Source organism: Oncorhynchus keta, chromosome 6, assembly GCF_023373465.1.
Source record: "Oncorhynchus keta strain PuntledgeMale-10-30-2019 chromosome 6, Oket_V2, whole genome shotgun sequence".
Taxonomy (NCBI): Eukaryota; Metazoa; Chordata; class Actinopteri; order Salmoniformes; family Salmonidae; genus Oncorhynchus; species Oncorhynchus keta.
This window is the reverse complement of record NC_068426.1, coordinates 6,695,712-6,711,787: the sequence shown is the minus strand read 5'-3', so window position 1 is coordinate 6,711,787 and position 16,076 is coordinate 6,695,712. Positions and strand designations below refer to the sequence as shown.

The following is a 16,076-nucleotide window of genomic DNA, read 5'->3' as shown; positions in this document are numbered from 1 at the left end:
CCACTATAACGCCTTCATAGTACTGTCATAATGCCACTATAACGCCTTCATAATACTGTCATAATGCCACTATAACGCCTTCATAGTACTGTCATAATGCCGCTATAATGCCTTCATAGTACTGTCATAATGCCACTATAACGCCTTCATAATACTACTATAACGCCTTCATAATACTGTCATAATGCTGCTATAACGCCTTCATAATACTACTATAACGCCTTCATAGTACTGTCATAATGCTGCTATAACGCCTTCATAATACTGTCATAATGCCACTATAACGCCTTCATAGTACTGTCATAATGCTGCTATAACGCCTTCATAGTACTGTCATAATGCCGCTATAACGCCTTCATAATACTGTCATAATGCTGCTATAACGCCTTCATAATACTGTCATAATGCTGCTATAACGCCTTCATAATACTGTCATAATGCCACTATAACGCCTTCATAGTACTGTCATAATGCTGCTATAACGCCTTCATAGTACTGTCATAATGCCACTATAACGCCTTCATAATACTGTCATAATGCCACTATAACGCCTTCATAGTACTGTCATAATGCCGCTATAATGCCTTCATAGTACTGTCATAATGCCACTATAACGCCTTCATAATACTACTATAACGCCTTCATAATACTGTCATAATGCTGCTATAACGCCTTCATAATACTACTATAACGCCTTCATAGTACTGTCATAATGCTGCTATAACGCCTTCATAATACTGTCATAATGCCACTATAACGCCTTCATAGTACTGTCATAATACTACTATAATGCCTTCATAATACTGTCATAATGCTGCTATAACGCCTTCATAATACTGTCATAATGCTGCTATAACACCTTCATAATACTGTCATAATGCCACTATAACGCCTTCATAATACTGTCATAATGCTGCTATAACGCCTTCATAGTACTGTCATAATGCCACTATAACGCCTTCATAATACTGCTATAACACCTTCATAATACTGTCATAATGCCACTATAACGCCTTCATAATACTGTCATAATGCTGCTATAACGCCTTCATAGTACTGTCATAATACTACTATAACGCCTTCATAATACTGTCATAATGCCGCTATAACACCTTCATAATACTGTCATAATGCCACTATAACGCCTTCATAATACTGTCATAATGCTGCTATAACACCTTCATAATACTGTCATAATGCCACTATAACGCCTTCATAATACTGTCATAATGCCGCTATAACGCCTTCATAGTACTGTCATAATACTACTATAACGCCTTCATAATACTGTCATAATGCTGCTATAACACCTTCATAATACTGTCATAATGCCGCTATAACACCTTCATAATACTGTCATAATGCCACTATAACACCTTCATAGTACTGTCATAATGCCACTATAACGCCTTCATAATACTGTCATAATGCCGCTATAACACCTTCATAATACTGTCATAATGCCACTATAACGCCTTCATAATACTGTCATAATGCCACTATAACGCCTTCATAATACTGTCATAATGCCACTATAACGCCTTCATAATACTGTCATAATGCCACTATAACGCCTTCATAATACTGTCATAATGCTGCTATAACACCTTCATAATACTGTCATAATGCTGCTATAACACCTTCATAATACTGTCATAATGCCGCTATAACACCTTCATAATACTGTCATAATGCCACTATAACACCTTCATAGTAGTCATAATGCCACTATAACGCCTTCATAATACTGTCATAATGCCACTATAACGCCTTCATAATACTGTCATAATGCCACTATAACACCTTCATAGTACTGTCATAACGTCCATGTTGTCAGTGGGTATGTTGGAAGCTGTCTCTTGTATCTGCTCAACTGACTGTGTATCTCTTCTTCTATCCTTCTTCTTGTTCTATTCTTCTTCTTCTATTCTTCTTCTTGTTCTATTCTTCTTCTTCTATTCTTCTTGTTGTTCTATTCTTCTTCTTCTATTCTTCTTCTTGTTCTATTCTTCTTCTTCTATTCTTCTTGTTGTTCTATTCTTCTTCTTCTTCTTATTCTTGTTCTATTCTTGTTCTATTCTTCTTCTTGTTCTATTCTTCTTGTTCTATTCTTCTTCTATCCTTCTTCTTGTTCTATTCTTCTTCTTCTTGTTCTATTCTTCTTCTTCTTCTTCTTCTTCTTCTTCTTCTATCCTTCGTTTTCTTCTTCTTATGTTCTTCTTCTATCCTTCTTCTTCTTCTATTCTTCTTCTTCTATCCTTCTTCTAATTCTTCTTCTTCTTCTTCTTCTTCTTCTTCTTCTTCTTTCTTCTTCTTCTTCTTCTTCTTCTTCTTCTTCTTCTATCCTTCTTCTTCTTCTTCTATTCTTCTACTTCTATCCTTCTTCTTCTATTCTTCTTCTTCTTCTATTCTTCTTCTTCTTCTTTTATTCTTCTTCTTCTTCTTCTATCCTTCTTCTATCCTTCTTCTTCTTCTTCTTCTTCTCCTTCTATCCTTCTCCTCTCACTCTCATCCCCTCCCTCAACCCCTCTCTGTCTCTCATCTTCCTCCTCTCCCCACCCCTCTCCCCTCCCTCTATCTCCCTCTGTCCCCTTCTCTGACCCTTTCTCTCGCTCCCCTCTGTCCCTCCTCCAACCCCCTCCCTCTCTCTTCCTCCCTCCCCATCCCCTGCTCCCCCCTCTCTCCCCCCTCTACAGTATCACCACTAAGTTGGAGCGTGCCCTGGAGAAGGTGGCCCCCCTCCTGAGGGAGATCTTTGTGGACTTTGCTCCGTTCCTCTCTAGGACCCTGTTGGGTAGCCACGGCCAGGAGCTGCTCATTGAAGGTACAGGTGCTGTACACGCCTTTAACTTCTATCTGGCGTCTCTGTGTGGAGTGAGTCCCCCATCCACTGTCCAGTCCTCACCGTGCTGCTGTCACCGCTCACACTGGATGGCTGTGTGTGTGTGTGTGTGTGTGTGTGTGTGTGTGTGTGTGTGTGTGTGTGTGTGTGTGTGTGTGTGTGTGTGTGTGTGTGTGTGTGTGTGTGTGTGTGTGTGTGTGTGTGTGTGTGTGTGTGTGTGTGTGTGTGTGTGTGAGAAAGAGTGTGTGCAAATGTGTGTGTGTGTGTGTGTGTGCACAGTTGTGTGTGTGTGCACGGTCTCGTGTGTATGTATCTGTCGACTGGCTACCTCACCCATCCATGGATCAGGTATGAGGAGGTTTGAGGAGGTTTGAGGAGGTATGAGGAGGTTTGAGGAGGTTTGAGGAGGTATGAGGAGGTATGAAGAGGTATGAGGAGGTTTGAGGAGGTATGAGGAGGTTTTAGAAGGTATGAGGAGGTTTGAGGAGGCATGAGGTTTGAGGAGGTTTGAGGAGGTATGAGGTTTGAGGAGGTATGAGGAGGTTTGAGGAGGTATGAGGAGGTATGAGGTTTGAGGTAGTTTGAGGAGGTTTGGGGAGTTTTGAGGAGGTATGAGGAGGTTTGAGGAGGTATGAAGAGGTTTTATGAGGTTTGAGGAGGTTTGAGGAGGTATGAGGTTTGAGGAGGTATGAGGAGGTTTTAGAAGGTATGAGGAGGTTTGAGGCAGTATGAGGAGGTTTGAGGAGGTATGAGGAGGTATGAGGAAGTTTGAGGAGGTTTGAGGAGGTTTGATCAGGTTTGAGGAGGTATGAGGAGGTTTGAGGAGGTATGAGAAGGTATGAGGAGGTTTGAGGAGGTATGGGGAGGTTTGAGGAGGTATGAGGAGGTTTGAGGAGGTATGAGGAGGTTTGAGGAGGTATGAGGAGGTTTGAGGAGGTATGAGGAGGTTTGAGGAGGTATGAGGAGATATGAGGTTTGAGGATGTATGAGGAGGTATGAGGAGGTTTGAGGAGGTATTAGGAGGTATGAGGAGGTTTGAGGAGGTATGAGGAGGTATGAGGATAGTGCTGAATAAACAGGACTTTCAGTAGGAAGTAGTAGGTCTGTTTCCCTGCCGTTCTGTCCGTTCCCTTGTTCCACTTGTCCTTTCTGTGTTATACTGTAAGATCTAACGCTGTTAGCTGGGTGGGTAACCTGTTAAGAGAACTGTGTGTGTGTGTGTGTGCGTGTGCGTGTGCGTGTGTGTGTGTGTGTGTGTGTGTGTGTGTGTGTGTGTGTGTTGTACCGTGCGAGCGTGTGTGTGTGTGTTCTGGGTCCTGACGCTCCTGTCTCTCTCTTTGCAGGTCTGGTCTGTATGAAGTCCAGTACTTCAGTAGTGGAGCTGGTCATGCTGCTCTGTTCTCAGGTACGTACCCCTTCCTCTCTCTTTCTTTCTCTCTCTCTCTCTCTCTCTCTCTCTCTCTCTCTCTCTCTCTCTCTCTCTCTCTCTCTCTCTCTCTCTCTCTCTCTCTCTCTCTCTCTCTCTCTCTCTCTCTCTCTCTCTCTCTCTCTCTCTCTCTCTCTCTCTCTCTCTCTCTCTCTCTCTCTCTCTCTCTCTCTCTCTCTCTCTCTCTCTCTCTCTCTCTCTCTCTCTCTCTCTCTCTCTCTCTCTCTTTCTCTCTCTTTCTCTCTGCCTCCCCCTCCCTCTCTCTCTATTTATTTATTTATCTTCTTCTCTCTCTCTCTCTGTATATATGTTTCCTGTATAGTTCCCAGTATATGCACTAGATTGTCTCACTATACTTAGTGTTATGAAACCAACTTGCCTGCTTTGGATTTATCCAGGTGTTTCTAAGCCCTTCAAGTTTACCTTCAGTATCCGCCAGCCCCATCGATGCAGCGCTAAGCAGCCAATGATGAGCGCTGTGGTTTGATTGACATGTCTAAAGTGCTATCAGACAGGTGTCTGGTTACAGACCCGCCCTATATGACAGCATTAAGGGTTGCGTCTGCTGCAGTCTCAATGTGGATGAAACTCCACGTTTCCTCAACTTCTATCTCTTCCCGAAAACAAGAAGAGTATTCATAGACATGTTTTGACTATACTTTATTACAATCATCCGTCTCCGCTGTCTTGATCTCTGAGAACAAAGCAGATTTTGATATCACTGACAAGGTGTGGCTTGTTGGGTAGCTAGACTCAGCAGGCAGAAGGAGAAACAGATACTCACCTCTCAGCTTCGTTCCTCCTTTTATCTCTCTCTGTTCATCCTCTCCGTTCCAGGGGTATGTGTGTGTTCCTCCTCTTCTCTCCTCTCCGTTCCTCCTCTTCCTCCTCTTCTCTCCTCTCCGTTCCAGGGGTATGTGTGTGTTCCTTCTCCTCTCTCCTCTCCGTTCCTCCTCTTCCTCCTCTTCTCTCCTCTCCGTTACTCCTCTTCCTCCTCTTCTCTCCTCTCCGTTCCAGGGGTATGTGTGTGTTCCTTCTCCTCTCTCCTCTCCGTTCCTCCTCTTCCTCCTCTTCTCTCCTCTCCGTTCCTCCTCTTCCTCCTCTTCTCTCCTCTCCGTTACTCCTCTTCCTCCTCTTCTCTCCTCTCCGTTCCAGGGGTATGTGTGTGTTCCTCCTCTTCTCTCCTCTCCGTTCCTCCTCTTCCTTCTCTTCTCTCCTCTCCGTTCCTCCTCTTCCTCCTCTTCTCTCCTCTCCGTTCTAGGGGTATGTGTGTGTTCCTTCTCTTCTCTCCTCTCCGTTACTCCTCTTCCTTCTCCTCTCTCCTCTCCGTTCTAGGGGTATGTGTGTGTTCCTTCTCTTCTCTCCTCTCCGTTCCTCCTCTTCCTCCTCTTCTCTCCTCTCCGCTCCAGGGGTATGTGTGTGTTCCTCCTCTTCTCTCCTCTCCGTTCCTCCTCTTCCTCCTCTTCTCTCCTCTCCGCTCCAGGGGTATGTGTGTGTTCCTCCTCTTCTCTCCTCTCCGTTCCTCCTCTTCCTCCTCTTCTCTCCTCTCCGCTCCAGGGGTATGTGTGTGTTCCTCCTCTTCTCTCCTCTCCGCTCCAGGGGTATGTGTGTGTTCCTCCTCTTCTCTCCTCTCCGTTCCAGGGTATGTGTGTGTTCCTGGTCAGTTGAGATGTTCTTGTCCTTTGAGTGTGCCATTGCTCTCCACTTATCTCAACTCAATGTCCGTTCTTTGTCCCACCTTTCTTATTGTCCTCTCCCATCCTCCTCGTCTCTCCTTTCTCATCCTCCTCTTCTCTCCTTTCTCATCCTCCTCTTCTCTCCTTTCTCATCCTCCTCTTCTCTCCTCTCTCATCCTCCTCTTCTCTCTCCTCTTCTCTCCTCTCTCATCCTCCTCTTCTCTCCTCTCTCATCCTCCTCTTCTCTCCTTTCTCATCTTCTTCATACGTCTCCTGTCTTTTTTTTAATCCATTCGCTCCATTTAACTTCTGTCCCCTTCCTCTCATCCTCTTCATCCTTATTTTGTTCTCCTCGTCCAGCCCTGTTCTCCTCTCCTGCTCTCCTCTCCTCCTCCTCTCGTCCTCCTCCTCCTCTCCTCTTCCTCTCGGTCTTCTCTCCTCTCATCTCTTCTACCACTTTCCCTCCTCGTTCATCCTCTTCTCCACCTTCTGTCTCTACTCCTCACCGTCCTCTCTCTCTGTCATTCCCCTCCCCTCTCCTCTCTTTCCCTCCTCTTCCTGTCAGTGTGTCTAGTATTACACAGGGCTCCAGCCTTGTCTTCCATTAGGGGCCCAGGGGACAGAACCCCAGCCCAGATATTGATCCCTGGGATGAGGAAGGGAACCTGAGACGCTCCCCTGTGTCCTTCAGATCCATCCATGGAGATAATGGAGCTATCGATCTCCCTGTTGTTGTTTTTTACATAAGAAAGAATATAAAATACGCTCTTTTCACTTTTCATATAGCAGATGCTCTTTTCCAGAGCGACTTACAGTGAGTGCATGAGTTTCATTATTTTTCATATCCTGCCTTTCAATCTTACCCTAGGAGGTAACATGTTTCACCCCTTCTACTACACCGGGGGTATTTAAACCCTAGGAGGTAACATGTCTCACCCCTTCCACTACACCGGGGGTATTTAAACCCTAGGAGGTAACATGTCTCACCCCTTCCACTACACCGGGGGTATTTAAACCCTAGGAGGTAACATGTTTCACCCCTTCTACTACACCGGGGGTATTTAAACCCTAGGAGGTAACATGTCTCACCCCTTCCACTACACCGGGGGTATTTAAACCCTAGGAGGTAACATGTCTCACCCCTTCCACTACACCGGGGGTATTTAAACCCTAGGAGGTAACATGTTTCACCCCTTCTACTACACCGGGGGTATTTAAACCCTAGGAGGTAACATGTTTCACCCCTTCCACTACACCGGGGGTATTTAAACCCTAGGAGGTAACATGTCTCACCCCTTCTACTACACCGGGGGTATTTAAACCCTAGGAGGTAACATGTCTCACCCCTTCCACTACACCGGGGGTATTTAAACCCTAGGAGGTAACATGTCTCACCCCTCTCTCTCTCTCTGTCTCTCTCTCTCTCTCTCTCTCTCTCTCTCTCTCTCTCTCTGTCTCTCTCTCTCTCTCTCATTTAAATTCAAGGGGCTTTATTGGGAAACATGTTTACGTTGCAATAAACAATAAAAAGTCACACTCAGACAAGTTAGATGTGTGGGTTCCTTGAGCGGTCTAAAGTTAATTACAGTTTAAATAAATAAATAATTTTAAAAAGTTCCAAAATAATAAAGACATTTCAAATGTCATATTATGTCTATATACAGTGTTGTAACGATGTGCAAATAGTTAAAGTACAAAAGAGAAAATAAATAAACATAAATATTAGTTCTATTTACAATGGTGTTTGTTCTTCACTGGTTGCCCTTTTCTCGTGGCAACAGGTCACAAATCTTGCTGCTGTGATGCACACTGTGGTATTTCACCCAACAGATATGGGAGTTTATCAAAATTGGATTTGTAGAATTTAACTGCTAATTAGCAGGTATCGGCCTAATTCTGCTCTGTACGAATTATTTGGTGTTTTACGTTGTACACGGAGGATATTTTTGCAGAATTCTGCGTGCAGAGTTTCAATTTGGTGTTTTTCCCCTTTTGTGAATTCTTGGTTGGTGAACGGACCCCAGACCTCACAACCATAAAGGGCAATGGGTTCTATAACTGATTCAAGTATTTTTAGCCAGATCCTAACTGGTTTATCGAATGTTATATTATGTTATGTTAAGGCAGACAACACCACTTGCGTCGCGTGCGCGAGCAGGTACCCACGTGCCATCTCCTCATTGGTTTATAGAAGCAGGTACCCACGTGCCATCTCCTCATTGGTTTATAGAAGCAGGTACCCACGTGCCATCTCCTCATTGGTTTATAGAAGCAGGTACCCACGTGCCATCTCCTCATTGGTTTATAGAAGCAGGTACCACGTGCCATCTCCTCATTGGTTTATAGAAGCAGGTACCCACGTGCCATCTCCTCATTGGTTTATAGAAGCAGGTACCCACGTGCCATCTCCTCATTGGTTTATAGAAGCAGGTACCCACGTGCCATCTCCTCATTGGTTTATAGAAGCAGGTACCCACGTGCCATCTCCTCATTGGTTTATAGAAGCAGGTACCCACGTACCATCTCATTGGTTTATAGAAGCAGGTACCCACGTGCCATCTCCTCATTGGTTTATAGAAGCAGGTACCCACGTGCCATCTCCTCATTGGTTTATAGAAGCAGGTACCCACGTGCCATCTCCTCATTGGTTTATAGAAGCATGTACCCACGTGCCATCTCCTCATTGGTTTATAGAAGCAGGTGCCATCTCCTCATTGGTTTATAGAAGCAGGTACCCACGTGCCATCTCCTCATTGGTTTATAGAAGCAGGTACCCACGTGCCATCTCCTCATTGGTTATACCCACGTGCCATCTCCTCATTGGTTTATAGAAGCAGGTGCCATCTCCTCATTGGTTTATAGAAGCAGGTGCCATCTCCTCATTGGTTTATAGAAGCAGGTGCCATCTCCTCATTGGTTTATAGAAGCAGGTGCCATCTCCTCATTGGTTTATAGAAGCAGGTGCCATCTCCTCATTGGTTTATAGAAGCAGGTGCCATCTCCTCATTGGTTTATAGAAGCAGGTACCCACGTGCCATCTCCTCATTGGTTTATAGAAGCAGGTGCCATCTCCTCATTGGTTTATAGAAGCAGGTGCCATCTCCTCATTGGTTTATAGAAGCAGGTGCCATCTCCTCATTGGTTTATAGAAGCAGGTGCCATCTCCTCATTGGTTATACCCACATGGATGAATGAAAGATGAATGAGGTCAGTGGCAGTAATGCATCTTAATTTATGAAAAGTTGACAATATAAAGTCCAGAGAAGAAAAAGCCTGGAAGGAAGAGAGATGACTAGAAATGATTCGGTTGACCGTTTTATGTGTGGATTAATTGTCAGAGTAGAGGACCTTGTGCATTTCAGGTAAAATAATAACTCAATGTTTATATCCCAGGCCTAACTAGCTAGCAACAAACAGCAAGCTAGCTAAATTGGACACATTAGCTAGCAAGTGCCAGCCAGCTAGCTAAATTGGACACATTAGCTAGCAAGTGCCAGCCAGCTAGCTAAATTGGACACATTAGCTAGCAAGTGCCAGCCAGCTAGCTAAATTGCCCTAAATGTTTAATGCTCTTCGACCTGTCCCCAAATTAATATAATTGGTTGAGAATTTGTTTTGATATTTTAACCCGCGTTTGGTGCAGGGGGACAAAATACATTTATGCACGATGGCGCCGGTTTGGGTTCAGATCGCTCACAGCAAACAGTCTCTCTCTCTATCTAGCGTTGCTGCAGTCTGTACTCTCTGGCCGGGAATCCACTGGTCACACAATAGAGATATTTACGTTGTCAAATTGGACTTATTTTAGTATTTTCCTGAACTTCAACACACACAAAAAAAATACTTTCGAATTTGTATGTTTGTATGTTTGTGTTTCAGCCTGATGGCAGCCCCGTCTCTTGGTTTGCTATGAAGCTGAGGGATGGGGCTGGAGAAATGTAACCACAGACAGAGCTGTTGATGCAAGTGGTCCGTAGTGGTCCGTAGTGGTCAGTAGTGGTCAGTAGTAGTCAGTAGTGGTCCGTAGTGGTCCGTAGTGGTCAGTAGTGGTCAGTAGTAGTCAGTAGTAGTCAGTAGTGGTCCGTAGTGGTCCATAGTAGTCAGTAGTAGTCAGTAGTGGTCCGTAGTGGTCAGTAGTTGTCAGTAGTTGTCAGTAGTAGTCAGTAATGGTCCGTAGTGGTCAGTAGTTGTCAGTAGTTGTCAGTAGTGGTCAGTAGTAGTCAGTAATGGTCCGTAGTGGTCCGTAGTGGTCAGTAGTGGTCCGTAGTAGTCAGTAGTAGTCAGTAGTAGTCAGTAGTAGTCAGTAGTGGTCCATAGTAGTCAGTAGTAGTCAGTAGTGGACTGTGGTAGTCAGTAGTAGTCAGTAGTAGTCAGTAGTGGTCTGTGGTAGTCAGTAGTGGTCCGTAGTAGTCAGTAGTAGTCAGTAGTAGTCAGTAGTGGTCTGTGGTAGTCAGTAGTAGTCAGTAGTAGTCAGTAGTGGTCTGTGGTAGTCAGTAGTAGTCAGTAGTAGTCAGTAGTAGTCAGTAGTAGTCAGTAGTAGTATGTGGTAGTCAGTAATAGTCAGTAGTAGTCAGTAGTGGTCTGTGGTAGTCAGTAGTAGTCAGTAGTAGTCAGTAGTAGTCAGTAGTGGTCAGTGGTAGTCAGTAGTAGTCAGTAGTAGTCAGTAGTAGTCAGTAGTAGTCAGTAGTGGTCAGTGGTAGTCAGTAGTAGTCAGTAGTAGTCAGTAGTTGTCAGTAGTAGTCAGTAGTGGTCAGTAGTAGTCAGTAGTAGTCAGTAGTAGTCAGTAGTAGTCAGTAGTGGTCTGTGGTAGTCAGTAGTAGTCAGTAGTAGTATGTGGTAGTCAGTAATAGTCAGTAGTAGTCAGTAGTAGTCAGTAGTAGTCAGTAGTGGTCTGTGGTAGTCAGTAGTAGTCAGTAGTGGTCTGTGGTAGTCAGTAGTAGTCAGTAGTAGTCAGTAGTGGTCCGTAGTAGTCAGTAGTAGTCAGTAGTAGTCAGTAGTGGTCTGTGGTAGTCAGTAGTAGTCAGTAGTAGTCAGTAGTGGTCTGTGGTAGTCAGTAGTAGTCAGTAGTAGTCAGTAGTAGTCAGTAGTAGTCAGTAGTAGTATGTGGTAGTCAGTAATAGTCAGTAGTAGTCAGTAGTGGTCTGTGGTAGTCAGTAGTAGTCAGTAGTAGTCAGTAGTAGTCAGTAGAAGTCAGTAGTAGTCAGTAGTGGTCAGTGGTAGTCAGTAGTAGTCAGTAGTAGTCAGTAGTAGTCAGTAGTGGTCAGTGGTAGTCAGTAGTAGTCAGTAGTAGTCAGTAGTTGTCAGTAGTAGTCAGTAGTGGTCAGTAGTAGTCAGTAGTGGTCTGTGGTAGTCAGTAGTAGTCAGTAGTAGTCAGTAGTAGTCAGTAGTAGTCAGTAGTGGTCTGTGGTAGTCAGTAGTAGTCAGTAGTAGTCAGTAGTAGTCAGTAGTGGTCCGTGGTAGTCAGTAGTAGTCAGTAGTAGTCAGTAGTAGTCAGTAGTGGTCCGTGTGTGGCTTTGTGTCTGTTTTGTAATATGATCCTTTGTGTTTCCAGGAGTGGCAGAACTCTATCCAGAAGAACGCTGGGCTGGCCTTCATAGAGCTCATCAATGAGGGAAGGTAATCAATCACCTATCACATTGATCTATCTTTCTATCGGACTGCTTAATCTGTTATCACCATCAGGAATCATCTGCTCAGGGCTAACCATTTAGAAAGAGGCTCAATTAAACCCCCCTCTCTCTCTCTTCTGATATATATATATCTTGCTCTCTCTCTATCTCTCTCTCTCTCTCTCTCTCGCTCTCTCTCTCTCTCTCTTCTGATATATATATCTTGCTCTCTCTCTCTTTCTCTCTTCTGATATCCCCCTCTCTCTCTCTATCTCTCTCTCTCTCTCTCTCTCTCTCTCTCTCTCTTTTGATATCTCTCACTCTCCCCCCCCCCCTCTCTCTCTCTCTCTTCTGATATTTCCCTCTCTCTCTCTTCTGATATTCCCTCTCTCTCTCTCTCTCTCTCTCTCTCTCTCTCTCTCTCTCTCTCTCTCTCTCCCCCTCTCTCTCTCTCTCTCTCTCTCTCTCTTCTGATATCCCCCTCCCCCCCTCTCTCTCTCTCTCTCTTCTGATATCCCCCTCTCTCTCTTCTGATATCCCCCTCTCTCTCTCTCTGTCTCTCTCTGTCTTTCTCTCTCTCTCTGTCTCTCTCTCTCTCTCTCTTTTCCCCCATCCTTTCTAATATCTCTCTCTCACTATCTCCTCCCCCTCCCTCTGGCTCTCTCCCTTTCTCTCTCTTCCCAGATTGCTGTGCCATGCTATGAAGGACCACATTGTGCGTGTGGCCAACGAAGCAGAGTTTATCCTCAACAGACAGAGAGCTGAAGACGTACACAAACACGCTGAGTTTGAGGTCAGAGTTCAGTCTTCCTTCCTCTGAACGACAGTGTCTGTGTCTGACTCTGTGTCCTCCAGTACACTAAACCATGATAGCAGGAATCTCAATGTCTTTCTCTCTCTCTTTCCCTACGCCCCTCCCACCCAGTCTAACTGTGCCCAGTACGCTGCTGACAGGAGGGAGGAGGAGAGGATGTGTGATCACCTGATCAGCGCTGCCAAGCACAGGGACCATGTGACTGCCAACCAATTGAAACAGAAGATACTCAACATCCTGACCAATAAGCACGGGGCGTGGGGCACGATGTCACAGAGGTGAGAGGTAGTAGGAAGGACAGGGGAAGACACACAGGGGGATGGTCCGAAGGACAGGGAAGGAAAGCTGTCACTGAGATGTAGACTTGGGTTCTGTTAGATAAGCTATGAGACAGGAAGACAGAAAGCGTCTGTCATCTTTCTCACACACACGCGCGCAAGCACGCGCACACACATTTTGATTGATTGACGCGTGCCTATCATTCCAAGTTCACTCCGGGCTCCAGTGCCCTTGTCTCTTGAACAACTCTTGATGTGACATCTGCCAATGTTCTCACTAAAAGACTGAGATGCTTTAATATCACAGCACAGCAGTGTTAAGACAGATCACGGCAGTGTTAAGACAGATCACGGCAGTGTTAAGACAGATCACGGCAGTGTTAAGACAGATCACGGCAGTGTTAAGACAGATCACGGCAGTGTTAAGACAGATCACGGCAGTGTTAAGACAGATCACAGCAGTGTTAAGACAGATCACGGCAGTGTTAAGTCAGATCACGGCAGTGCTAAGACAGATCACAGCAGTGTTAAGACAGATCACAGCAGTGTTAAGAGATCACAGCAGTGCTAAGACAGATCACAGCAGTGTTAAGACAGATCACGGCAGTGTTAAGAGATCACAGCAGTGCTAAGACAGATCACAGCAGTGTTAAGACAGATCACGGCAGTGTTAAGAGATCACAGCAGTGCTAAGACAGATCACAGCAGCGTTAAGACAGATCACGGCAGCGTTAAGTCAGATCACGGCAGTGCTAAGACAGATCACAGCAGTGTTAAGACAGATCACGGCAGTGTTAAGAGATCACAGCAGTGCTAAGACAGATCACAGCAGTGTTAAGACAGATCACGGCAGTGTTAAGAGATCACAGCAGTGCTAAGACAGATCACAGCAGCGTTAAGACAGATCACGGCAGCGTTAAGTCAGATCACGGCAGTGCTAAGACAGATCACAGCAGTGTTAAGACAGATCACGGCAGTGTTAAGAGATCACAGCAGTGCTAAGACAGATCACAGCAGTGTTAAGACAGATCACGGCAGTGTTAAGAGATCACAGCAGTGCTAAGACAGATCACAGCAGTGTTAAGACAGATCACGGCAGTGTTAAGACAGATCACAGCAGTGTTAAGACAGATCACGGCAGTGTTAAGAGATCACAGCAGTGCTAAGACAGATCACAGCAGTGTTAAGACAGATCACGGCAGTGTTAAGAGATCACAGCAGTGCTAAGACAGATCACAGCAGTGTTAAGACAGATCACGGCAGTGTTAAGACAGATCACAGCAGTGTTAAGACAGATCACGGCAGTGTTAAGACAGATCACAGCAGTGTTAAGACAGATCACGGCAGTGTTAAGACAGATCACGGCAGTGTTAAGACAGATCACGGCAGTGTTAAGACAGATCACAGCAGTGTTAAGACAGATCACAGCAGTGCTAAGACAGATCAAGGCAGTGTTAAGACAGATCACAGCAGTGTTAAGACAGATCACAGCAGTGTTAAGACAGATCACAGCAGCGTTAAGACAGATCACGGCAATGTTAACACAGATCACGGCAGTGTTAAGACAGATCACAGCAGTGTTAAGACAGATCACAGCAGTGCTAAGACAGATCACAGCAGTGTTAAGACAGATCACAGCAGTGTTAAGACAGATCAAGGCAGTGTTAAGACAGATCACGGCAGCGCTAAGACAGATCACAGCAGTGTTAAGAGATCACAGCAGTGCTAAGACAGATCACAGCAGTGTTAAGAGATCACAGCAGTGCTAAGACAGATCACAGCAGTGTTAAGACAGATCACAGCACTGTTAAGAGATCACAGCAGTGCTAAGACAGATCACAGCAGTGTTAAGACAGATCACAGCAGTGTTAAGACAGATCACGGCAGTGTTAAGACAGATCACGGCAGTGCTAAGACAGATCACAGCAGTGTTAAGACAGATCACGGCAGTGTTAAGACAGATCACAGCAGTGCTAAGACAGATCACAGCAGTGCTAAGACAGATCACAGCAGTGTTAAGAGATCACAGCAGTGTTAAGACAGATCACAGCAGCGTTAAGACAGATCACAGCAGTGTTAAGACAGATCACAGCAGTGTTAAGACAGATCACAGCAGTGTTAAGACAGATCACAGCAGTGCTAAGACAGATCACGGCAGTGTTAAGAGATCACAGCAGTGCTAAGACAGATCACAGCAGCGTTAAGACAGATCACGGCAGCGTTAAGTCAGATCACGGCAGTGCTAAGACAGATCACAGCAGTGTTAAGACAGATCACGGCAGTGTTAAGAGATCACAGCAGTGCTAAGACAGATCACAGCAGTGTTAAGACAGATCACGGCAGTGTTAAGAGATCACAGCAGTGCTAAGACAGATCACAGCAGCGTTAAGACAGATCACGGCAGCGTTAAGTCAGATCACGGCAGTGCTAAGACAGATCACAGCAGTGTTAAGACAGATCACGGCAGTGTTAAGAGATCACAGCAGTGCTAAGACAGATCACAGCAGTGTTAAGACAGATCACGGCAGTGTTAAGAGATCACAGCAGTGCTAAGACAGATCACAGCAGTGTTAAGACAGATCACGGCAGTGTTAAGACAGATCACAGCAGTGTTAAGACAGATCACGGCAGTGTTAAGAGATCACAGCAGTGCTAAGACAGATCACAGCAGTGTTAAGACAGATCACGGCAGTGTTAAGAGATCACAGCAGTGCTAAGACAGATCACAGCAGTGTTAAGACAGATCACGGCAGTGTTAAGACAGATCACAGCAGTGTTAAGACAGATCACGGCAGTGTTAAGACAGATCACAGCAGTGTTAAGACAGATCACGGCAGTGTTAAGACAGATCACGGCAGTGTTAAGACAGATCACGGCAGTGTTAAGACAGATCACAGCAGTGTTAAGACAGATCACAGCAGTGCTAAGACAGATCACAGCAGTGTTAAGACAGATCACAGCAGTGTTAAGACAGATCAAGGCAGTGTTAAGACAGATCACGGCAGCGCTAAGACAGATCACAGCAGTGTTAAGAGATCACAGCAGTGCTAAGACAGATCACAGCAGTGTTAAGAGATCACAGCAGTGCTAAGACAGATCACAGCAGTGTTAAGACAGATCACAGCAGTGTTAAGAGATCACAGCAGTGCTAAGACAGATCACAGCAGTGTTAAGACAGATCACAGCAGTGTTAAGACAGATCACGGCAGTGTTAAGACAGATCACGGCAGTGCTAAGACAGATCACAGCAGTGTTAAGACAGATCACGGCAGTGTTAAGACAGATCACAGCAGTGCTAAGACAGATCACAGCAGTGCTAAGACAGATCACAGCAGTGTTAAGCGATCACAGCAGTGCTAAGACAGATCACAGCAGTGTTAAGAGATCACAGCAGTGCTAAGACAGATCACAGCAGTGTTAAGACAGATCAC

The 16,076-nt window shown here is 45.2% G+C and overlaps 2 protein-coding genes across 30 annotated transcripts in view; both read left to right on the top strand.

The window, feature by feature from the left end:
* Window positions 1-16,076, top strand: part of nbeaa (neurobeachin a) — a 328,032-nt gene that overhangs the window by 291,215 nt on the left and 20,741 nt on the right. The window contains 5 exon segments of the mRNA XM_052520397.1: window positions 2,697-2,824; window positions 4,186-4,247; window positions 11,496-11,560; window positions 12,238-12,346; window positions 12,479-12,645. Of these exon segments, the coding sequence (XP_052376357.1) occupies window positions 2,697-2,824; window positions 4,186-4,247; window positions 11,496-11,560; window positions 12,238-12,346; window positions 12,479-12,645 (531 nt within the window).
* Window positions 4,359-11,483, top strand: LOC127930650 (uncharacterized). Of its 29 annotated transcripts, none has more exons than XM_052520380.1 (6): window positions 4,359-8,258; window positions 8,375-8,452; window positions 8,528-8,574; window positions 8,645-8,714; window positions 8,782-8,967; window positions 9,007-11,483. In XM_052520380.1, exon 1 carries the CDS (start codon window positions 5,608-5,610, stop codon window positions 6,550-6,552), a length of 945 nt encoding a protein of 314 aa, XP_052376340.1. In that variant the 5' UTR covers window positions 4,359-5,607; the 3' UTR covers window positions 6,553-8,258; window positions 8,375-8,452; window positions 8,528-8,574; window positions 8,645-8,714; window positions 8,782-8,967; window positions 9,007-11,483. The 29 variants fall into 29 exon arrangements, 28 of the variants coding, with proteins under 28 accessions (XP_052376340.1, XP_052376337.1, XP_052376332.1 ...); XM_052520377.1 differs by having other exon boundaries at window positions 8,489-8,574; XM_052520372.1 differs by having other exon boundaries at window positions 8,336-8,452; window positions 8,489-8,574.